The sequence below is a fragment of the Macaca fascicularis genome, chromosome 5 (genome assembly GCF_037993035.2).
Source record: "Macaca fascicularis isolate 582-1 chromosome 5, T2T-MFA8v1.1".
In the NCBI taxonomy this organism is placed as follows: domain Eukaryota; kingdom Metazoa; phylum Chordata; class Mammalia; order Primates; family Cercopithecidae; genus Macaca; species Macaca fascicularis.
In genome coordinates this window covers 111335208-111360140 of record NC_088379.1, presented here as the reverse complement: position 1 = coordinate 111360140, position 24933 = coordinate 111335208, and the positions used below count along the sequence as shown (strand labels likewise).

Sequence of the window (24933 nt, the reverse complement as noted above, 5' to 3'; positions counted from 1 at the left end):
CTTGTACTCTTAAATGCCCTTTTGGCTGCAACATTGCTGGCCTTTGCCACTAAAGAGCCCAATAATTACACAGCACTTGACATTGCCTTTTGCCCTTTCCTGTAGCAGTATGTGTGCTTCATGACCTGAATGAAAGGAACAGGAAGAAAAATAATTCATAGCAAACTTGGCTTTGATGTGCATCCAGCCACATGCTGGGATTGCTCTTCTTTTTTAGTTCTTGATGTATAGAATAGTCTAGAGGGAGCAGACACAACCTGGCTAACTCCTACACAGCAGGATTGTGGCAAGTGCTAGGGCCATTTTTAAGCAAGTGTTTCAATACAATGAACTGTTTAAGTATTCTGTATGGAGAAGTCTGTGCATGCTAACTGTACTAAGAAGAATATCTCCCTCTTCTCCTCTGAATCTCTCTCTCCTCTCTCTTTATTTTGTTTCTTGGTTCCAAAGACCTAATGTAAGCTTTAGAAAAAGAAACCTAAGCAGAATTTGTAGCACATGAAGTTCTTCTCTAACCACTCAGTAATGCAAAACTCCAGTCCTTGGCACAATGCCAGGGACACAGGCTGTATAATGAGGCAGTGCCATTTCCCACCCCACATCAACTCTCTTTGAAGAGAAGCCAGGAGGCCGAGGCACCTCTTCGAATTCAAATGAGCCTAGAATTGGAAACTCATTAGATAAATCTACTCATATCTGTTTATCCTGTAGGATAGTTTTTCCTTTTGAAAAAAAAAAAAGAAAGAAAAGACTGATAAAGTGAGAGAACTGGTTGCCTGTGTGGTGTCTCAAAAATCAGCTTCTCAACTTGACTGAGATATACTGCCTTGGTCTACAGATCTGTATGATGCCTGATTCCTTCACTTCAGTTCCAGAATTCCGTTCTCACTGTTGCTCTGCACCAAAATATGAATGACAGGTATTTGCTGCTTACATTAATATAATTTACATTTTGTTAACTTTTTATTTCTTGATATAAACTCTTAGGAGTTTAAAGTACATACACGCACAAGCAAACACACACTAGAAGCTTGGGACCTTAAAGAGTTGCTCATCATAAGCCAAACACGTGCCTGTTAAATAAATTTGAGTTTGTATTTAAGTCAATTTCATCCTTTCAGCTTTAATTAGCCTGGACACACTTTTCTTCTAGAATAATGGAACTCTTTCAGAGTGTTTGTATGTGCTGTTTTCCTAGAATAATTTCTATATTGTTCTAGTAACCAACTATTTCACCTTAGTATTTCATTTTCATGCTATAATGTGTATGACTTTTTTCTTCATAAATCATACAAGACCCCAAATTAGAAGAAATCTAATATTTTCATAAAATAATCTTTTCTTATGCATTCATCTATGGAAACTTCAAATACATTATGATATTAATCTGAGATTTTGAAAAGACTAATATGTTTCATAGAAAGAATTGTTTTTGGACACATTAAGATTCCCAAACATATGTATGATGAACAGTTCCCAAAGACTTTCTGGCATGAGCTTATATATTGGGATTCTTCTAAAAGGTTTGGTAAAGTATATGTGATAATAATTTAATAAGTAAAATATGCACCAATAATGGAGTAAATGCCTTTTCAATCTTGGATTATTTATTAAAAGCAATACTCATGATTAGAAAAATCAGAAATTCTGATTTGGACAGGAATAGTCAGCTGCATTTTCTCATGATTTTTATATTTGATTTATATTATTTTAGAAAGTACTTACTCTTGCATGTATATTTTCCTGTAAGAGAAGAAAAAGAAAGTAAATTCATGTAAATCTGTATATTTAAGGTAATATACAAACATTATAAATCCTTTAAAAATTTTTTTATGTAAAATAAAAGTAATAAGTAATTTTCATGAATGCCTTATAGAAGTAGTCTCATTATTTTAAAATCATGTCCCTAACAAATAAAGAAGATGAAAATTTTTATCTAAAAGCCTCAAATGGCTATGGATAAATAAAATAATATCCTGTGTTTATTATCTGATCACTGTGGCCTTTGGTTTCCAACCATTTGGAGTACAATAAATGTTTTCAATATAAAAAATTTTATGATCCATCCCATAATAATAGATGGTCTTTTTACATTCAGTGATTGAGGAAAAATTTAATAAGTGCCTAAGCTGCATTTTGTAAAATTTAATGGATTTAATAATAAGTTTTTTTCCATTAATCTCAGTACTTTGTATATGTGGGAAATGGTGAGGGACATGTGTGAAGCAATTGTTTTCTCAATCTTCAGATATGCTATATGAATGAATTGCCAGACATCTTAATATAACTAGGTTTTGCTGAGTCTAAGACCTATTAGATGGGAATCAAGTACAGAATTATAATTTTTTTAAAAATCAGCAGCTGCTATAATTTTAGGCAATTATTCACGACTGTTTAAAGAACTCTCCTATTGCAATGAAAGAAACACCACCACCACCTCCTGCCCAGTATTTCCTTCCAATCATTTACTTTAGGCTCACACGCTTCCTTCTCTCCTCTGCTAACGGGAAATTTTATTTGTCAAATATGCTTTGTGGATCATAGGTCAGAAAATCTGTGGAAGAAAATGAATCCAAATAAAAATGCAATTTTTCATGCAAACAAATAAGTGAATAATGTGATCATAAAGGAACCAAAACACGTACATTGAATTTGAAAGAGAAGGTTATTTTTTAAACTTCTATAGAAAACATGATTTTTTTCTATTTCATTTATTTCAGCCAAGTAAAACCTAAATATCATAACATAAATTCAACATTGTGTTTATGTAGTATAACACTTTATGAAAGGAAATCTGACAGATTTTCCAATAGGATAAAACCACAGTCTGTGGAGTAGGGGCACTATATTATAACATCTTTTTATTTGTTCGTCATTTAAAAAAAAATCTCTTTTAGGCTGAAATTTTGCAGAAGCTAATCCCAAACAAAGGCAATTCAGGAAGGAAGAATTTAAATTGTGTCCATTTACCCTTTTATGGGATAAAGTAATTTAATATATCTATCACTATACCTCCTACCATTATGAGCACATTATAATTTGACTCACAATTAACAAGTTTTCATGTGACTATTCCTTAAGGATTATAGTCTTTGTTCAAACATGATGCCATATAACAAGGAACTGAAGGGCTTTCCAAAAGTGATTTTAATTTTTACTTGGAACACTCCATTAGAATAATGAGTATAAAATGTGGTGAACAAATTGAAATGTATTCCTTTGGATTTTGCATTGCATGAGCTGTTATCTTCCTCCCTGAATGGAGAAGCTCCAGGAGTAATGTGAGCAGCCAAAGTGCCCAGATGACTAGAAGTTAGAAGTTTTCCTCCTGGTGATGATGGCCTTGATTAGCAAGAAGAAAAATACAGATACATTTATAACAACTAGACATGAAGCTAGAAATGTGTCTTCCACCCATTGAAAAACTTAGAAAATCCCCTTCATTCTTCATTCTCTTTCTATTACAAAATAAACAGATCTCTGGGGCCTCTGAAATGCAGCAGGGACTTTAGTGGTATTTATAAATGGAAAAGCAGAAAAAGGAGGCAGCAGACAGGCTATTCTAATTATAGCTACATTTGCATTTATAGCCACGCTATCTTTCACTTTCCTCATACAGATCAGAAACCTTAAATAACCCCAAGAAGGCTAAGTAATAAGATCTTTAGCAAATAACTTCCATAACTTTGGAGACTATTTTAATACGGTATTTCACACAATCTTAGGGGTCACTAATTTGACCGTCAAAACTTCTTGTTGAATAAATAAAAACTTGCTAATTTCCAATTGGTAGGCTATAGATGCAGATGTGTATTTGCTTTTGGATAGTCTTAGAATCTTTTCTTTTTGAAGGTCTCCAAACTCTGAAATTACTGCTTAGATTGTATCAATACTGATGATAAAACCCAGCTGCTTCAGGGGAAGCAGCAAGTGAGTACTGTAGACACGATTTCTCCCTCTAATGTAGTTCTTGAGTGTGTACGGAAAATCACCGGAGGGGGCTTGTTAAAACAGCAGACCCTGAACTGGGCCACCAGAAATACTATTTTTTTTTGGTCTGAGGCAGAGCATAGGAATCTACTTTTAATACACGATCTTGGTGGATCTGGCGCAAGGGAACTCACACACGGAAAAATATTGCCCTCACGTTGTGAAAGTATTCAACATTATTCTCTCTTTTGAAAGATCATTGGCTTCAAAGAATAATTGAAAGTTAGAAACTTGGGTCTTTTACAGAACCAGGTAATATCTCTGCTACTCTTCTGGGAATTAGTCTTGAACTGCAGCCACCGTGAAAGCTTCTGGTGTTATTTAAATTAATTCTTGTATTGTTATTAAACTTTCCACATGGTGTTGTTTATCTCCTCAACTAGAGTTTGTGTTTCTGGGAGGCAAGAACTATGCTTACATATTTTTTAAAAATATTTTCAACATTATTTAGCACTCTTATTAAATATTTATTAGGCCCCCAATAAACATATTGCAATTTTGGTTTAAAAAACAGCCTAAATTGCTTTAAAATCCACCTTAACTTCTGAGGCATGAAGCCACCTCTCTCGTGGATATTGCTTCGAACAAAGATTTCCAATATTGCCTTGTACAGGATAAAATGGAGGCCACACCTAGTATTTATTAGAAATTGGAAACTGAACTTGGGCTGTGTTATCTAGCCACAAGGAAAAGGCAGAACGACAGTAATAGCTTTGACTGATTACTTGGCAAGGGAAACCAAGCCCTTAGGGTGTTCCAGTCTCTCTTTGGCCTATAAACCTGTTTGAAAACCTGTTTCTCAGAATTTAAAGCTTAGCTCGATTGAGGTCAGTATTATAGTAATGTCAATAATTCTACTGCCCTCAGCCTTCAGGCAGACCAGTACAATCCATCATTAACTTTATTTTCATGGAAAGGCAACTTTTGGAAAAATAGCTCTAACTTCAGCTATTTTATTTGATTTTCTTTCCCTTAAGAAATAGTTGTGCCAATATTGCTTCTTTCAGATTTTTTGCTTTCTAAACCTTAACACCTTCCAATGCCTGCAACTGTTACCTAAAATCAGAGTAGCTCTAAACACAAAATTTGGGGCATGGCCACGGGAATTACCTGAAACTTGCAGAAAAAGACCAAATAAGCCATTGGGTCTGAAAATAATTTTCAGTAACTGAGACTTCATGAGGTTCTGAAATTGCCTCTGCCTTTAGCTGCTTTTTGGAGATATGATACTGGGCCATACTGCCTAGTGGAATCTTCTGGCAGTGTCTATTTCTTTCTCTTAAAAGTTAAAAGCTTAATGAATAGTAAACTGATTCCTCTCTGAACAGACAGCTCCACTCCTGGTGAACAGTTAGAAGCACATGCTCAAAGTAGATGTACCACATTCTTTTCAGGCAAGGACCTCCATCCCCAGGGCTGGCTTTGGGGGGTGGTGATCAAAGGTGCTAAATGTTCACTTGTTGTGACATTTCTCCTCTTGGTTCTAGAACCTGAAGAAGGACAATGGCTCCAGCTTTTATTGGATCAGATCTTGCCACTTGTTGAAGGTAGGAAAGGTGTTAGTTCAAACCCAGGATAGCACCATTTCCTTTTTTACCCAAAGGATAAAACACCTGAATATGTAGATGACTGTGCTTCTAATATGTGAATTTATTAAAATGAACACAACTTCAAACTTGAATGTTTCTCTGAATTGATATGCTAACACTGAACTAAGCTGAAAATAGTGAGAAATAATTAACTGGAACTACTTGCTCATTACATCTTATATTTAAGACTTACCTGATCATACTGAGTTCCTTTGGGCAGAGTCTAAGTCTTATTTACTTTTGTATTCTTAGCACTCAGAGCTAAGCTTGGCACAGCACAAACACTAAATAAATGCTTAAGATTTGGTGACTTGAATTCTTTTCCATGGCATGAATGGTTTAAAACCGCAGTTATTAAAATTTAATGACCAGTAGAGTAATTAAAATTTAATGACCAGTAGAGGGCAATAAAGTTGAAATTTTATTTATTAAAAAAAAATTCACTGGGCTCATTTTAAACTCACTTTCAGACCCAGTTCTAGCCTGAAATTCTTCCTCCAGAGTAGTATCATGATTTCTCTTTAATGCAGCTAAAAACCTCTTGTACCACATTAGGATCCCCATCCCAGTCCCCACTGGGGATCCCTCTTTCCCCCACCACACAGAGTAAACTGGGGAGGTGTGCTACAGGATCAGACGGGTGTGCACTGACTTATACACCACAGCTCTCTGTGGTTAATTCCTGGTCTAATCAAAATTATTTGACAGTGGATTCTACTTATAAATGAGAGTTTGTAAGAGAGCCACTGGGTAAGATGTGGAGTATGGCAGTGATTTTGGCTTTAAGCTTCATGTGGTAGGAAACTGCATATTCAGTAAGATACCAATTCCATTTAAAAGAATCAGTCCAAGCACATACCCACACTTATGCATATAAATAATATCAGAAGAAAATTATTACTTAAAAAAAATGGTTAATAGTGAAATAGCAAGGGGTTTTTATCTTACACATACTTTCTTATATTTTTCAGATTTTCACAGTGAATAGATATTTTCTCTAGAAAAGAAAAAGTGTAGCACCCCCAGCAATGTTTTAGAGTTGAGAAAGGGGCCGGGCGCGGTGGCTCAAGCCTGTAATCCCAGCACTTTGGGAGGCCAAGACGGGCGGATCACGAGGTCAGGAGATCGAGACCATCCTGGCTAACACGGTGAAACCCCATCTCTACTAAAAAAATACAAAAAACTAGCCGGGCGAGGTGGCGGGCGCCTGTAGTCCCAGCTACTCGGAAGGCTGAGGCAGGAGAATGGCGTGAACCCGGGAGGCGGAGCTTGCAGTGAGCTGAGATCCGGCCACTGCACTCCAGCCCAGGTGACAGAGGGAGACTCCGTCTCAAAAAAAAAATAAAAATAAAAATAAATAAATAAATAAATAAACAAATAAATAAATAGAGATGAGAAAGAAAGGCATGAGTAATTGTTCTGAAACTCACTTTAGCAAGGCCTGACTTGTCTTCACCAGTCTCCCCACAGTAAGTTTGGGGAAAGAAGACAACCATGCAGAGAGTTGTAGGCCATTCCACTAACTCCATTAACCCATGTGCTCCAGTGGTCACAGGGCCACATGTTATCTCATATACTCCTTGAACTACGTGGGGCCAGGCAAGCTACAATAGCTTTAAGAAGAGGCTTTTCTTCCACATTTTATATTTTGATATTGCATTTTTCAATCTCTGCAGCACTCTAAATCTTCTCCCATGTTATTTTTAGTGATTCTCACAGGGGAAAAAAAAAAAGTCAATCAGGGCTTCTGGCATGTCAGCTTTTTATAAAGGGAATGCAAAGCAGAGCTCCCAGCAAGCCTCATAAAACATAGGATTTATGGGAGATCTTTCATCTACACCCATTTAAAATGCTCCCTGCTGGGCGACTGAGAGGAGATGGGAATCATCATTTGAAGAGGCCTTACTTTAAGGACTGGATACAGTGGCTCAAATGTTCCTTCAGCTCTTCTTCCTTTTCATAGGACTCCAGTATACTACGTGCTTCATCATGTTGATAGCAGTAAATTTTATAAATATCTTCCAGTGGCCCTTTAATCTGCAAGAATACTTCTCCTGATAAATGCAAAACAAAGGCAAAATGACATCATCTGACAAAGCTGGCACTTCCCATGATTATTTTCAACAATGTTGACTCATGTCAAAAAGTTGGACGGGAACTACTTTATCCCCAGGTTATTCAGGAAGCGTGGAAAACATTGAGTGATTTTTTTTTTCCTTTTCTTTCTTTTCCTTCCTTTTTCCTTCTCTCCCTGCTTTCCTTCTTTTCTCCCTCTCTTTTTCTGTCCTTCTTTTTTTTTTTTCTTTTATAAAACAAAGGATGAACAAGTTATCAGAGATGGGCAACAAAAGAAAGGTGGTTTTCTCAAAGGTGACTTTACATACAAGGTCGATGTGCAGAATTGTGATTAAGAGTTGCAGTGTGGCCAGGTGTGGTGGCTTATGCCTATAATCCCAGCACTTTGGGAGGCTGAGGTGGGCAGATCACGAGGCCAGGAGTGTGAGACCAACCTGGCCAATACAGTGAAACCCTGTCTCTACAAAAAATACAAAAACCAGCCAGGCGTGGTGGCAGGTGCCTGTAGCCCCAGCTACTCGGGAGGCTGAGGCTGGAGAATCGCTTGAACCTGGGAGGCGGAGGTTGCAGTGAGCCGAGATTGTGCCACTGCACTCCAGCCTGGGTGACAGAGCAAGATTCTATCTTCAAAAAAAAAAAAAAAAAAGTTGCAGTTTAGAGTTGGTGTGTATGGATTTGAGTCAGGCTGTGCTACAGACTGGCATTGTGACTTGAGCAAGTTGTTTTAACTCTTTAAACCTGATGACACCAATATACTCAATTTCAGAAAGTCATTGTAAAAATTAAAAGAGGTGGTATTTGTAAAATTCAGAGTATAGTAAATACATATGAAATGCTCAAAATGAAGCAGTTTTTTATTAATTTATAAGAGGTACAGAAGGCGAAATTTCAGGTGTTGGGTAAGTTATTTTTCAATATTTACTGCACTAATATTTCCTGAGGCTCTCTCAAGGGCACACAATGGAGTTTAGAGAAATATAATATTTCCTTCTATGTGATAATAAAAAAGGTCATATTTTAAAAATAAGTTTAATACTGTGAACCAAGGTTATGACTGTATATTCATAAAGCAACTTAGGCTAATTGTATCTAGGCATTTAATGAATCCTTTTTGATATTATGATAAAATAGGGTCTATAACTGGTGGCTAAAGTAGATACTGGGCAATAGTTTGATTTGATCTCACACTTCATTACTTAAAGATGAGTACTATGCATCCACTACACGATCCAGCACAATACATTAAATTATTTGGCAGATACCCAAGAAATATGTGACAGGGTCAGCTCTCAAAACATTGCAAATTTGAGATTGATAATGACTTGGTGGCTGAATTAATTGGGATGGCTGAATAGATTGACAGTGATCTGGACCTATTAATCTGGACCTATTATAGTTAACAGGAGTAACTCATTCTTTCCACAGAAATAAAAGTGCCCTTAATATTTTCAACATGTTTTTCACACATTAACTTCCTACTTGCATGAAGAGATAAGAGGTTATTCATCCATATTAATTAAGGATTAATAAATCTGAGTTTGAAAGAAATAAATGATTTTCCCAAAGTCCTGTCTAGAGGTGGAAAGGCAGAATTAGAGGCCATAGTCTTATTTTTCCCTTGGATTTTAGCACGTACCCCACTCCAGCTATGCAATTCAGAGCTTTGCTGAGCACTGTATGAGGTGATGCACTTGGAAAGAACACTAAACTTGAAATCAGAAACAATTTAGGGTTTGTGTGGGGAAATTGGAATGACTTTTCAAAATTTCAGTAGCTTTTAGGGTACAAGTGGTTTGGGGTTACATGGATGAATTATACAATCGGAGAATGATTTTTTAAATAAATTATTTGAGTTTTAGTGCCTTCATTTTATTTGTAAAATTAAAATAATAGTTAGCTATTGAGATTCATTTGAGAATGAAATGGGATGATAGATATAAAAAGTGCCCACCACTGACTAGTTGCTCAAGAATTGTCATTTGTCGCTTAAGGTTGCTTTGCTACCTCTAGAATTAAAAGACTAACACTTTTAAAGCATCACATTCTTTTCTAATTTATTTACAGCCAATAAAAGATTTTTCCTTTTCATTATGTGGGATTTTCCTGTGATTATATGATTATGGTTAGACTCTGAGGTAACATGAAATAAGGTGCACACATGCAAGTACGTGTGTGTGTTTATGTGTGTGTGTGTTTTAAGGTTTTTGTTTGTTTGTTTTAGTAGTGCTTTTGGGGGGCCTATAAGAAAACTCAATAACTGTGATCATCTTTGGAGCTGAAGGATACAGGATTCTTGTTTTGTTTCTAATATTCTACAGAGTTCATCCTTCAACTAGTGTAGGTCATATAGATTTGTTCTTCAAGACTGATAACAACACAAACAGTAAGAAATATCAAGTAGAGGAAAGAAAACAAAATAGGACTGTGACTGAATTTAGGGTTGGGCATAAGATGAAGGGAGTCTCCCAGTAGTAGAACTAGGTAGCAAATGGGAACTAGTGGCTTTGGCTGGGAGGGCTCAGAAGTGGGACTGGTGACAGGCTTAGATCACATACTTAGCTGGACACTCAGCAGCAAGTCGACAACAGTGGACCTGCATACACACAGACCAACACAAGATGAAGCTGTAAATAAGTGTGCTCACTATAAAGAAGCTAAAAGCAGAGACTAAAAGGAGGTAAGGACAATCTCACAAATCCACAAGGTGATCAAATCAGAAAGTCAAAAAACAAGAACTAAAACACTTGTCTTTATACACAACGAACCCACTAATTGCAAATTCTCTTGAATTTTCTTTAACAGGAGTGGTCTAGTTTGAAAGAATTTATAGCTCTTCCTTTAACAGAAGAATCTTTTTTTCCCCCTCTTTTCTAAGTAAAATTCTGTTGAGGCTCTAATAATAATTATTAAAGTTAAAAGATATTTAAGTACTCTAATTGAAAGTCACTTATTCACCCAAAGGCCAAGTACAACACTAGCAGGCAGAATATTTTATTTCCCTCCCAGCCCTACCAATGTATTCTGCTTCATAATAGTGCAGATGAAGCAGTGTGTCTTGCAGCAAAAAGTGATTCTGTTTCCACGGTAACATAACTCTCGGCTGCGTTTCTTTAGTGGTGAAGGACAACTGCTCTGTCTAATGTATGTGGGTTTGAGGGGATGATTCGGAGCAGAGAAGGGACTAAGCCAAGACCATTAAAGGTAATTTCACTTGTGGTTGCCTGTCACAAAGGCGCCAGAATCCTATAAAATAAATAAAACTAGCGTGTTCTTCTTTTTAAAAATTCTACAACCCAAGAATTTCTGCATTGGCATCCCCAAAAAGCAATTGCCATGCAAAGGAGAAAAAAAATGCACCCTTTTAAATCTCCTTAGTTATCTTCTTTAAAAATAACTTCCCAAAATATTGATATTATGTCTGGATATCATGACTCCTGTGTTTCAATTTGTTTCCTTTACTGATGTGAATAAACATACACTCCTCTTTCTATTTCCATACCCTCACGTGCAGCCCCGACATGTGCCATACCAAACCAGGTGGCCTCTATAGTATTGTAATCCTGCTCCAAGATGAATTTCCCCTGCAGGTAAGAAAACAAGGGTAAAGTCAGTGATTTTCAAGAGATCTCCTTATCCCGGGTTTTGTTTAGGAAACTGCCATGAAAGGGAAGAGCAGTTGTGTTCCTCAGTTCATCCTTTTTTGAAAATTACTGGATGATCATCATGCACCAAACACTTTGGTAGGTACTGTAGATACAAAGAACCAACTCTTCCTTCAAGAAATTATACAGGGTACCAAGGGAGAGAGAGAAGACTGAACTTTCATTTACCATACTATGTGAAAAGTAAATAAAGTACAGAGGGCCACCTATTCAGCCCTTGGGGAGCTTTGAGCAATGCTCATAACAGTGTACTCTTAAAATAGGACCTCTGAGTGAGTGCAAAAAGCAAGGAGATAGTTGTGCAGAGTAAGGTTGTTCAGAAAATTGGAATGATCTAGTGTGGCTGGATGGGACCATGTCTGCGAGGAAGTTCCAGAAGGGACTGTAGAGGTGGACTGGGGCCAGATCATGAAGAGCCTTGTGCCACATTAAGGAGGTGGAACTTTCACCTGAAAGTGATGGGGAAGCACCAATGGATTTTAGGCAAGTGACCAGATTGTGTTTTAGAAAAACTATTCTGGTAGTTATTAGTAGGAAAGATGGAATTTCAGGGAAGAGTTGGTGAGATTGAAGAAGATAAACAAATTGAAAGGCTTCTATAATAATAAAATAAATAGACAATGAGGGACTAAAACAGAAAGTTATTGCAGTTAAGAGAGAGTGCACTAGAGTCGACTGCCTGGGTTCAAATCCTGGTTTTACCATTTACTCGACGTGTGACGGTTGGGAAAGTTACTTATCTGTTCCTTAATTTCCTCATCTGCAAAATGGAGATAATAATAATAGGGTTGTTTGCAGGTTAAATGAGTTAAAATATGTAATATATCTGCATCAGTAGCTGGCATATGCAAATGCTCAATAGATGTTAGCTATAATTACAGCAAAGCGAAAGCAAGGAGGATGCAGAAGAAAGGGAGAAAAATGGACATTGAACATGTGTGAGAGATGATTCCAGGCATATTCCAGAATTGTGGTTTAAGTGACCATGTGGGTAGACACTGATGGTGTAACAGAGTTTAATGGGAAAGATGATGAGTTTAATTTCAGATGTACTGAGTTTGAGTTTCTTATTGTATATTCAAGCAGAGAAATCCTTTAGGAAATTGGATATATGATCTAGGATTTAAGAAAATAGTATCTTGGACAGAGATGTAGGTTTGTAAAAATTGGGTAGTATAAGACATGAATTTATGTGGTCATGCAAGAATGTTCACAGAGTGAGAAGAAAAGAGTACCTGAGGACCAGATGCTGGCAAACACCAACACTGCAGACAGTAGAGAAGAAAAAGAGACTGCAGAGAAGCCTGAGAAGGCATAGCCACAAAGAAGCGTGAGGAAGGACAAGAACAAAACAGTGAGAAATATTGCCAAGATTGACTAAGTTGGTGGGGTTCTGGGTGACACAGATTTGCTAGTTGTCTCCTCATGGTCATAATCGGCTTCCAAAGAAATAGAAGTTTTGGCTGCCCCAAATCAAAATGACATTTCCCATCCTCCCATCCAATTGGTGTGGCCATATAATTAAAGCCCACAATGGGATATAAATGAAAGTGTCCCATGACAATATCCAGGAATTTTCCTCAAGAGGCAGATGACTCAGCCTTTACGCTGCCTTCATCTTTGTCTCCATCTGCTACCTAGGATTTGGATACTATTAATACCTTTACTTTGTCCATGAATATAACGGCCACTCCTTGGTGAGTGGAGCTGTGAGCTGGAAGGAGCTTGCATCCCAGAGCACCTTGTGGAGTAGAGCTGCCATACAGCTCCAGAACACATGCCTTCGAACTTCTACACATAGAGAAATCAACATCTGTCTTATTATGCTTGTAATGTTTTGTTTTTGTTTTCTCTTTCTCCCAGCTGAACTTAATTCTAATCAACTCACTGTGTTTTGTTTTGTTTTCTCTTTGACAGGAAAATATTTTGGGAGAAATCCTGATGAGTTAAGGCCCCCTCTATACTACCCATTTTTACATTTCATTTAAAAATTCTATGAAAATATGACATGAACTGTTAGTTATGGAGGATTTAAAGTTGGATGTTGCTTGTATTAACAAGAAAAACTATGCAGTAAGTTCAACTCTAAAAACCAACTAAGATGATGTTTACAAAAATCATTTTAGTTAAAATCTCAAGTATAAATTATGGCCTGAGGTATATTCTGAAAGAAAGTTATCTGTGGTTCTAAACAAAACTTGTTGTCAAGGCAGGGTATTTAGAATACAGAGAAGAGGGTGGGATGGAGAAAGGGTAGAGATGGCCCAGTCTCTGGAAAGAAGGTCTGAGATCTGGGTGCAACAATACAGGCCTCTGACTGTCATTTCCCTGAGTGACACACACGGTTGAGTGAAAGTGCCATGACATGCCATCTCCAGTGAAAGAGGTTTCCTGGCAGCTTTCACCTCGAGTTCAAGAGTTGTTCCCCACGGTCTGCTTATCCTCCTTGGATGGGAGCCCAGCCGCCATGACTAAACAAGGCAGTAGATTCGCCAGCCCAAATGCCAGATCATCTGAATACTTTCTCCCTTTCTTTCCCAGCCTCATTCTGTTCCCCAAGGAGCATAAAACGAGGAGAGGAAGTGAGAAGAAAGAAACTGAAAGAGTAAATGCTGCTTGAACAAGCCACACTCCCTTGCCTTCAGTCTCATTTAGCTTCTACCTAAGCTAGGGGATGAAATTGGCTGCTGAGGATATCCAAGAGACCCTGGCTAGGGTTATAATATTCAAACCAAATACAGGTGGCAGGTGAGACATGCAGCCACGCGATTAAAACAAGTATATCCCTTGAGTATCAATTTTATTAAGATATTTGAAGGAAAAAATGCTGGTTTCCTAGAAGAGTAGACTGGAAAAATGACATGAATTCTTACGACAAAATGAAATTTCCAAGTTATTTCATGCCTATGGCTCTAGCTTCAGGTCATAACTCCACATTTCCTGGTGCTTATGATATTTCTCTTTTGATATCAAGAATATTTTGGTAATTTTTTTTTTCAAAAGCACTAGAGTAAGATAAGTTCAGAAAAAAAATGTGTCCATTCAATTTGACAATTCTGAGGTCCCTGGTGATATGGTAATAGCATTTTTAGAGGACTGGGTTTACGAGGGAATGAGAGATGAGGAAGTAGGACCAATGAAGGGAGCTGGACCCTAAAGAGAGAAACAGAGAAAGGAAAGGAGCAGAGTGGAGGATGGGGACCTGTCATGGTCATCTCTGTGTCCAGTGCCAGGGAGGACAATGTCATAATTGTGGTGGGGCTCTCAAAGAAGGGGCCATTCTGAAGCTAAGGTGGCATCCACCCAGCACATCTGGCCATGGGAGGTGGCTAGCAGCTGAGCAGGACAAACTGGGGGATGCTAGTGGGCTGTGGAGAGGGTCAGTGTTGGAGAGGAAAGAGCTCTGGCCTGTATTTGGAACAGCTAGAGTCCCTTCTGACTGTGTCCAGAGTTACTAATAATGTAAATTGGGCAAATCAGCCCTTACTGTTTTTGTCTCAGTAATGGAATAGATACCTTTAATTATTAGTCCAGCTCTAACATTCATGAATACGGCTGTATATTTTGATGATAGCTCACAGTCTCTTCCTGAACCTTGGTTGACTTCCTAGACACTAACTCCAGGTCGGGATTCTTTAACAACTGACATCTTGAGGCAACATTGGTTCTCTGAAAAAGTGAAGGTTTTGGCTGGCTGGATCAGGAAAAGGTACAATAAGTTTTTTAAATGTAAGGTTGATAACACTGAGGAAGACCGTGTCTTAGACCAATTCATGATTTTCCATTTATCTTGTTTTAGTAAATACTTCTCTTGAGAAAGCTTGCCTCTTCTGCAGCTAGTTACTCTATATTACCTAGCAGCCTCTGGAAATGGTACTGACTGTTGACATTGACATTTGACAGTGACATTGACCACAGACAGACTTAGTGATGACAGTTACAACGATCATCTCCTTTTCCCTCTGTGTGCCAGCCAATGCACTGCACATTTACTGTTATCTCTGATTTCATCCATTCATTAAATAGTTATTAAAGACACTGTTCTGGGTGCTGGTGACACAACAGTCACAAAACAGACTAGAATTCCTTCCCTCATGGAGCGTACATTCTGGAGGGGTTTTGCCCAATGTTTGATATTTTCCTGCCATGGAAGTGTTGTTATCTCCATTGAAAAGATGAACAAATGAATGTGGAATCCATTGCTATTTACTTATCTGTTCCTCCTTCTTCCAAATGCATAGAATTTGGACTGGTAACACACCCAGTTAAAAATATTGACCTTTCCCCAAATCTCTGGTATTTAGATGGCCAAGCATGTGTGGAAAGGTGTGTTTGTGTGTGCATGTATGTGAAATAAAATAACATGTGTGCAAAATAGAATGAGATATATGTAGAAGTCACTGGAGAAATGGTTATATTCCCCCAAAATGAAAAAAACCTTCTGAAGAGGTAGTTTTGCTTCATTGCCTTTAGGAAGTGATGCCTGGAACTGGAGTAGCCATCTAAGGGATGATGCCAAAAGCCACATGCTGAGCATTGTGAAGGCAAGAGCTTCAAGGAGCAGCAAGCAGTTGCACTAGTCCTGGACTCGTGAGTTATGGATTTCTTGTGACGTGAGAAAAATAAGCCTCTTTTTGGTCAAACCCTTTTGAACAGGTTTCCATTACAGGCAGGCAAATGCAATCCTCACTGGCTCAAGTGACTTTGCTCACAGCCATCAAACTAGTGATGACAGCCAGGATTAAGATACGGATCTGTTTCACTTCAAAGGCCATGTTCTTTCCAGGCTATTGGGCACCTTCAAGGTCTGTTACTCTTTCTATGTACTTCTCATTTTAGCTTCCTGGAGGCTGGGAAAGTGTTCAGAAACTCACAGACTCTCACATTCCTTCCTGGGATTTAGAAATGTATTTCTATGTGTATCTTGTGCAATATTTGACTTTTCACAGGTCCATTCAAATCTGACCTCAACTCTCCAGTACTCCTGGCACAGCTAAGCCACTGACTTCCACTGGCAGGCTCCATTAGCATAGCGTCCTAGAACTTACCATTCTCCTCAGAAATCAGAACTGTAAGACTTTTTACTAAGCCACCTTTATTTTATTTTTATTGTAAGAAATAAGTCCTCGCAGCACTGGGACCCATATTCACCCTGCTCAGGAGACTGGAAGTCCATCTCCCATATCACAGCCTGGTACCTGCTAACTGCTGATTTTTCTCTTTCTTATGAGGATTGGTGTATCCCTGATCCTGAAAACCCCATTTCCCCATTGTCATTTTCTCTGAAGCGGACAGCTTTCCTGTTACTTCCAACATCTGCATTCCGATCTTTCAACTGTTGCATCTGGGTGTCCCCCAAATCTCTGTACACATAATTTTGTCAAATCTTCATAAAAACCATATGGGATAGGTATTATTGCCTCCAGTTTCCAGATGAGAAACTGAAGTTCAATTAGGTTTTGTAACTTGCATGAGATCACACATCTAGCAACAGGACAAGCCAAAATGTAACCCAAGTCAACCTGATATTAAAACCCATGTGTTCTTAAACTCTACACTGCCATCTAAGTGGAAACAAGAGCCACATCTCATACTCCCACTATAAAGATTGAAAACCCATTTCCTATCTAGACACTGTGCTTAAGTCAAGATTTTAAAATCCACTTTGTATCTTGACATGACAGTACAGACAACTTCCTCAGAGCTCTCAGATCTGCAAGCATATGCCTCTGTGTTTAAACTTAAACCTTATCCAAACCCCAATGTTATTATTGAGTAAAATTTTCCTCCTCGTTTATCTAGGTATCAGGAAAATTTCCCCTTTGGCACTACAGCTGTGAATCACAAACTCTCATTTGTGCCATCTAAGGACAAAGAAATGGGACGCCTGTGCTTTTCATTTGTGATAACATAATTTTGGAAACATCCCACCAACAATCAGTTTATCTTATGGAATATAAGTGCTTTGGTAAAAGGTTTAGTCATGGAAATTGCCAGTGAACTCGTATTGGTGTGTCTTCAACGTTTGGCTCAGAGAGGCCTTCTCGGCACTATGCTCCAGTCACATAGGGCTGCTGCTGTCCTTTTTCAGAATTTCCTGTACTCTTGCTTTGAGACCTTTACCCTATTTCTCATTTAGAAAGCCTTTTGCACCCAATCTCCACCTTTCTAAATCTTTCAAGTCCAAGCTCAAAAACCACCTTCCAAATCTAGTTTTCCCTCACCATTTGAGTTGAAATAAATTAATCTCTCATCTGTTAATCTGTATTAGTTAGCAATTACCGCAGGAAAAAAAAAAAGAATCTCTCCAAAACTTAAAAGCTTAAGACAGTAACTGTTCATTTGCTCACAATTGTATGGGTCAACAATTGGGCAGCGTTTAACTGGCATTGATGGGGTTTATTTCTATGTTTCCCATCAGTTGGTGGACTGGCTGTGGGCCAGCTGGCCAGTCAACAAGGACCTTACTCTTAAGCCTGTGGCCTTGGCTGTGTTGCCTGGAATGGCTGGGCAGTTTGGGCCTTTCCCTTCACAAGCAGAAAGCAAAAGTGATAATGCTATTGTAGAACATCATTTTGCCTCATTTCATTGATCAAAGCAAGTTGCAAGGCCAACCCAGATACAAAGGCTAAGGATATTAAAATGAGACTCCAACTGATGCTTTTTCAAATATGGCCTCATTGTCCTAATTTTTTAAATAAAATTTTCTGTAATTTTCCTCAAAGTTGAAATTTTATGATTAGTGAATCTGGAAGTATGAACATCTTCAATTGGGTTTTCTCTGTAAATCATGTTTTTCAATTTTTTATTTTGAACTAATTTTTGATTTACAGAAAAGTTGAAAAAAATAGTGCAGATACTTTTCAAATACTCTTTACCCTGCTTCACCGATATTAACATCTTACATATCAAAATACGATTGTCAGAGAAGGAAAATTAACTCTAGATTTCTAGATAAAGGTGACCCCTGCTAAGTTTCTCAATGTAAAGTTACCATGTTTCTCTTTGAGGTTAATAATTACTTGGGGAGAAAGTTTGAGAATATGAAAAGCATATTTTTCCTCTAACTTTCACCCACTAAACATGACATCAATCAGTAGGTTTTGTCTGTAATAGTTGACTGTAGTGTTTATGTAATGTGAATGTGATTTTCCATTTCCTTCGTTTTTCTTTTTTTTTTTTTTTTTTTTTTGAGACGGAGTCTCGCTCTTTCATCCAGGCTGGAGTGCAGTGGCACAATCTTGGCTCACTGCAAGCTCCACCTCCTGGGTTCAAGCGATTCTCCTGCCTTAGCCTCCCGAGTAGCTGGGACTACAGGTGAGTGCCACTCTGCTAATTTTTATATTTTTAGTAGAGTAGGGTTTCACTATGTTGGTCAGGCTGGTCTCGAACTCCTGACCTCGTGATCCACCCACCTCAGACTCCCAAAGTGTTGGGATTACAGGCGTGAGCCACTGCGCCCAGCCGTTCTTCTTTCTCTCTATATTTATTAATTAAAATCTGTAAGGAACAGCTGTCCTTTCTCCACATTTATTTATATCAGCAAGAACTCATTGAAATTTTTGAGGGTTATAATTCAATATCAGCATATTTATTTAATACTGAAATTTGTAAACCATAATATTTAAAATTGAGAAAATACTTTATAAACAAGGAAATATCTATTGAACTCAGAGAAAATTATGGTAAACAGAAACTTTTAAAATTCTCATTATCTATACGTATTAAAACAAGTAAATATTTGAACTGAAATATTTTCATAGGCATTATCTTTTTGCTTCCATTTGAATTGTCTTCTTTCATTCTCTCTCTCTCTTTTTTTTTGCAAAATAAAACTCACCTAATAAGTTGTTTCTATTTGTAATTTTGGAATATCTTCCCAAATGTTGAGATTGTGAAATCTGGTACAGAATATTACTTTATCCTACTAAAGAGGAGCTCCATCAAAGGCTTCTCTTCATAAGTCAGATTTTCCAAAGTATGATTATGGACTTTCAAAATTAAATATTTTATACATGAGCTCTCATTGCTTATTTTTTTTAACTTATTCCTTGTTTTCATAGGGATACATTTCAATGTCTTCCTATTTGCAATTTTGTTTTTAATAATTATTATTTGTGAAGATTAAAAATTGAAGTTGTTTTCTCCATTTGTTGAGCACCTTAACTAAAGACTTCCAACTGATTTTTAACAAAATGCAATTCAATTTCAGAGGCCTTATTTACAAAAATAGTCCAATGCCATGTTAGGACACTTTGGTTGATTTGTAAAGTGGTGCTTCAAAGAATCAAATATTTCCAAAGACTGATTGATGACCAGCAGGAAAGAGAGTGTATAGTGTCATACATAAGATTATTTTTAATTCAATATCAACTTTATTCTTCAGATATTGTTATTCACTCTAATTTTGTGTATATAAAAATAAATGCAAATTTTCACTATAGTTTTTACTTCAATTAATAAATTCCACAGCTTCATCATATATGCACCAATCATTTTCAAGTACACGTCTGCTCTATAGATTTTTATTTTAATAAAACATTGTTTTACTGTGATGCTGTGCTCCACTAATATTTGTGTTCATGTTATCATTTGCCGTCACAATGCTTAATTTTTAAGTTAAAGTGACAGTTGCATTTATAATAAGGTCAGACAATTCACCATTGACATGATAAACTTCTAAAAGCTTTTCTTTGGTTCTGTGAATTGGATTTTTAAAACTTTAACTGCTATTGGAACTATTATTCGATTCATCTGCTCACACTGATATAAAACTGTCATCATTTAACTGTTTGCAGTACTCCTTTGCTAATGGTGCCAACTCATTAGTAACCGTTGTTTTATATTTCTCATAGGCCTAAGGAAAGTCAGAATTAAAAATGAATGAAATTAATTTAGGAAAACTGTTGTCTGACCTAAATGAAAAGTCATGCTGCATGGAGTGATATGTAAACACACCTTAAGCAGCTGCAAGCATTTCATCACTTGCTTAGAGCACAGTCTTTTAAAAATAATGACTAAACTTTGACATAGATATTGCTGCTGCTTCAGCAGATTTCTATCTTCTGATCGTCTATGGTCAATGATAGCATTGAGGACCCTTTGGTGGATGGTATTTTGTGTGTTATAGGCTCAGCAACTCTTGAGAAAAAGAAAATCAAAATTTTTCTAAAACATTGATATGGTTTGGCTCTGTGTTCCCCCCCAAATCTCATCTTGAATTGTAATCCCCATGTGAGCGGAGAGGGGCCTGGGGGGAGGTGATTGAATCATGGGGGTGGACTTTCCCCTTGCTGTTCTTGTGATAGTGAGTGAGTTCTCATGAGATCTGGTTGTTTGAAAGTGCGTGGCACTTCCCACTTAGCGCGATCTCTCTCTCTCTCTCTTTCTCTCTCTCTCTCTCTCTCCCCCCACCCCTGCCACAGTGTGAAGAAGGTCCTTGCTTCCCCTTTGTCTTCTGCCATGATTGTAAGTTTCCTGAGGCCTCCCAGTCTTGCTTCCTGTTAAGCCTGAAGAACTGTGAGTGAATTAAACCTCTTCTCTTCATAAATTACCCAATCTCAGGTAGTTCTTTATAGTAGCGTGAAAACAGACTAACACAAACATGAATATATTAAATTCTTGTTTCTGCAAAGGTTTATTTCAGAATGAAACATAACCAAAAAATTTGTAAAAGAGCTGTCAATTTATAACATGCAATAGGTAACCAAATTACCGTAGCAAAAGCCTCTAGACACTCTGTAGCATGATTGCTCAGGCCCTATTTTCCATACATATTTTATTTACATCTATTCTGTAATAATGTGTAACAACGTGTCCCATTAATTCCATTGTCTGGCATCCTGATGGCTTCATGCCTCTCATAGGTCACGACATGGGCCACCCAGCATGGGTCATGACACAACTAGCTGCCACACCCAGTAGATGGCAGGGTCTGCAGCATCCAACACATCCACCACCACCAGAACAGGAAGGAGTTGCAGTTTCTAGCTGTTCATATCCAAATAGCATAATTTAATCAGCCAGTTCCCTGCATGTGGCAATTCAAAGAAAGATATAACTTTCCTTGAGACTAGAAAAGGTTGGCATAGGAAAGATGGACTATGTTTCAGAGTTTATCGTGTGTTACAGTGAGAAATGTTAACTGCACATGCCTTACACTCTACTAAAAGAGATTGTGTCAGAAGTTGACATATGACGTAAAGGTCTTATAAAACTTCTTCTGATGCAACTAATAACAATAATAATTTTTTGAAAAGGAAAAGTCCATGACAAATGCTAAACTGGACTGAATGCTTACATAATACACTAAAATCAGTATGCTCTAGACAAACCACGATACATGGTCACCTGAAATCTGGAATTGTTTTTGACTTCAGCACATGAATCAACCACTTGTTTATGCTTTCCTCTACATTTCTCTTGAAAAGACCCCCTTTTTAAAATTTTTCACTGCATCTTCCTTAGTCTCAATGCTTATTACCACATGCCTACATTTCTTATAATAACCTATTTACTAGTCTAGGACTCAGTTCCTCCTCTGCATTCTCTTCAGACCCACCATATTTTTCTTTCTCCAGAAACTTTTGTGTCTCATCACACCCTTGCTAGAAATATTTTAATGGCTCTTTATTACCTGTAAATTCCAAACGTCATTTCCAAGTGCTGCCAGTCCCTACTCTGCACTTTCAGATTCATTTCTCACTTCTTGCTTACATCAGTCCTTCACTCCAGCTTGATCACTCTTCATTTCCTAAACACGCTTGGCATTTGACATTCGTTTGGCACTTGTTTTTCATACTGTCATTTCCATTTAGAATCTTCTCCTCAACGTGGACCCTATTGTTGAAATAGAACCTATACTTTAAGCCCAAGTAACGTCTTCAAGAATTCTTCGAGTCCCCATCTAGAAATGTTCTCTTTATCCTCTGAGGTTTGCAGTAGTGTAGAAACTGCTTTGATGGTGTATTATACCCATACCTTCAATTCAAGAAGCTGTTTGGTTGAATGTTTTTGAAGGACAAAAATGAGCTCTTTCACCTTTTGATACCAAGCGATGTCATACAATACCAAACCCTGTGAATATGCTGCTACTTCGTAACTATTCATTGATTAAATTAATAAATGAATGTCCAAGGAATTCACACTAATGAATTAGTGTGGTAATGAGTAGAGTTCTTCTTTCAGGAAATATTTTTGCAATTTGTTGGGGACATTTCATCACAAAGAACAACTGAATTTAAACCTGTCTGTGGAAGAAATCTTTCTGAGTGGGCGAGCCTTATTGCCCAGTCATTTCTTTCACTATATTTCATATCTATGACCAGCTTTGCTCATTAAACTTTGGTTCTCTATAGATATTAAACAAGACAAGTTTCATGCCATTTTTATAACTCTAACAAATAAAAGGTAACAAAGACATAATCAGTAAAGACATAAGGTGTTTGTGTGTAGTCTCTGTGTGTGTTATCTCAAAGGATCTACATCAAACAAGTGGTTACTTATGAGGAAGACAGTGGCATTGGAGGGATATATGAAAGGAAATTTTACCGTTACTGTATGTGCTCCTGAATTGTTTTCGTATTTTTGTAATGAGGTGTTATTTTATATTAAGTGTGAAATAAAGAAGCGATAATTTAAAAAAACTCTTAGTCTACATGGCACTCTTTGCATGATGTCTTAAAGTGCAAACTGCCTTTATGGAATTCATAGCACTTATTCCCTTGGAAATTCCCAAGAAATGGAGAGCATACAAATTTGGCTCAATACTTTTCAAATTATATTTTCTGTTGTTACTTCTGAAATCTTACCAGAGTAAGAAAATAAATATATCTGATTAAGAGTAAAAACATAGTTGGAAGGTAAATAATATAGAAAAAAGGAAAGCATCAAAAAAGTAGAACTTGTGTAAATTTTTAAGAACTTACATTCCTTTAATAGTTTTACATTCCTCATGTAAGAAATTTATAATCTAAAAAGAAATTGATTCATGGGCATAAGATCTAAAAAACATTGTGACGAAAAATCAGTAAAGCTATTAGAATATTTAAATAATTAATTCTTTAAGGATCAAGTAAGTGTCAGCCATTAAAAAATTACAGAACATCTGGAAAGTAAAGAGATTGAAAGATTGGAAATTAAAAAGCAAATGGTATGTTTTGTGCTACTGAGGGACTTTGCAAATGAATATAAACCCATTTGAAAATAAATACAGAGTCTGTATAATTACAATGAGCCCAAAGATGGGTTTAGCATTTATGTATCTCCTGGGAAGCATGGTGAGTCAGGAACAAAAAACCAAAGCAAAGGGAGGTTATTAAAAAATTATTTCCTGTTGTATTGTAGAACTCAAGAAGAGAATAAACATACCAATTACTTGCATGGCCGGTTCCACGTCTGTTGTGGCCTCTTCCAACAATGACAGCAGCTTGGCTGATATCTGATGCACGGACTCAATGTTGCTAAACAAGCTATCCACATCCAGCCTATCAATCTGAAGAAACAAAAAACATTGAGCTGATAGAGAAGCACTGTATTTAGGATGTTTTCTCCTGCTAAACAGTAAGCATTTTAAATGCCAGCCCATGCTGTCTCCATTAACCATTTCTGTTAACATTCTTATTTAGGAATTCTAGAGTGCAGTTTGCTTTTTTTTTTTCCCCAAGAAATTGGGATGATGCATCTGTTACTTCTGTCTTTTTAAAAAACGTTGAATATGTTTTGTGTTGAACATACATCTGTATATTCCTATAACAACCAGAATGGGAAGATTTGAGCCTAATTGGTGTTAACTGCCCTCTATGAGGGTATGTAGTAGTGTGTAAGGATTTAGAATATTTTACTGCTTATACAGCAGAAGTCAGACCTTACCCGAGGCAAGTAACTATTTTCAAAGCTGGTTTTTAAATCACAGATGTTTGAAAAGTGATGACAAGTAGATGTGCTGGGTTGCTTTTTCCTTTTTTTTTTTTTTTTTTTTTTTGCTTGATATAAATGTAAATGGAAATCATTAAATATATTCTACTAATTAAGCATTCATTATATTTTGTTATTTCATGCACACCCTTAACAACCAGTGTAATTATTCTTAGATCTTATAGCAAGTGTTTATAATAATTTATTTATTCATTTATTCATCCTTTCACCAAATATTTTCTGAGAAGCTTCTATGTACCAAGAATTACAAAAGAAGCCAGATTGTGTCATAGGTAGTGATTGGTTAGTAGAGGAATGGACAACTATCCTCAGCTATCTGAGTATGGTAAGATATGTGCTCTGATTTTGATGAATCTTTTTTGACATCATTCCCTTGAGTTTAAGTTGGATCTCCTTTCATAATCAAATAGTGACTGGTCAGGCCACAGCCATATTGGTGCAGACTCTACTGGGCAACATCAGGGAACAGGAGTAGGTGCCTTTTACTCATGACTTATTGAGAATGAGGTCATAGGTGGATAATTAATTCATTAATAATCAACTCATGGAGGAGTAGCACAAGTGAAAACCAGAGTTGCTGGCTTAAAGTCAGCTCAGCAAAGTTAGGGGTATGAAAGAGACAGAGAATTCAATTAAAGAAAATGTACCAAGAAATTAGGAGAATTAGGAACAAGGGAGGT

The 24933-nt window shown here is 37.1% G+C and overlaps 1 protein-coding gene across 1 annotated transcript in view; it reads right to left on the bottom strand.

Moving 5' to 3' along the window:
• Positions 1 to 24933, bottom strand: part of ARHGEF38 (Rho guanine nucleotide exchange factor 38) — a 124142-nt gene that overhangs the window by 36146 nt on the left and 63063 nt on the right. Inside the window, exons 3-5 of the mRNA XM_005555602.5 lie at positions 23687 to 23810; positions 7486 to 7633; positions 1726 to 1743 (exon numbers count right to left, since the gene is read on the bottom strand). Coding sequence (XP_005555659.3) covers positions 1726 to 1743; positions 7486 to 7633; positions 23687 to 23810 — 290 coding nt within the window. The remainder of the gene's footprint in view (positions 1 to 1725; positions 1744 to 7485; positions 7634 to 23686; positions 23811 to 24933) is intronic.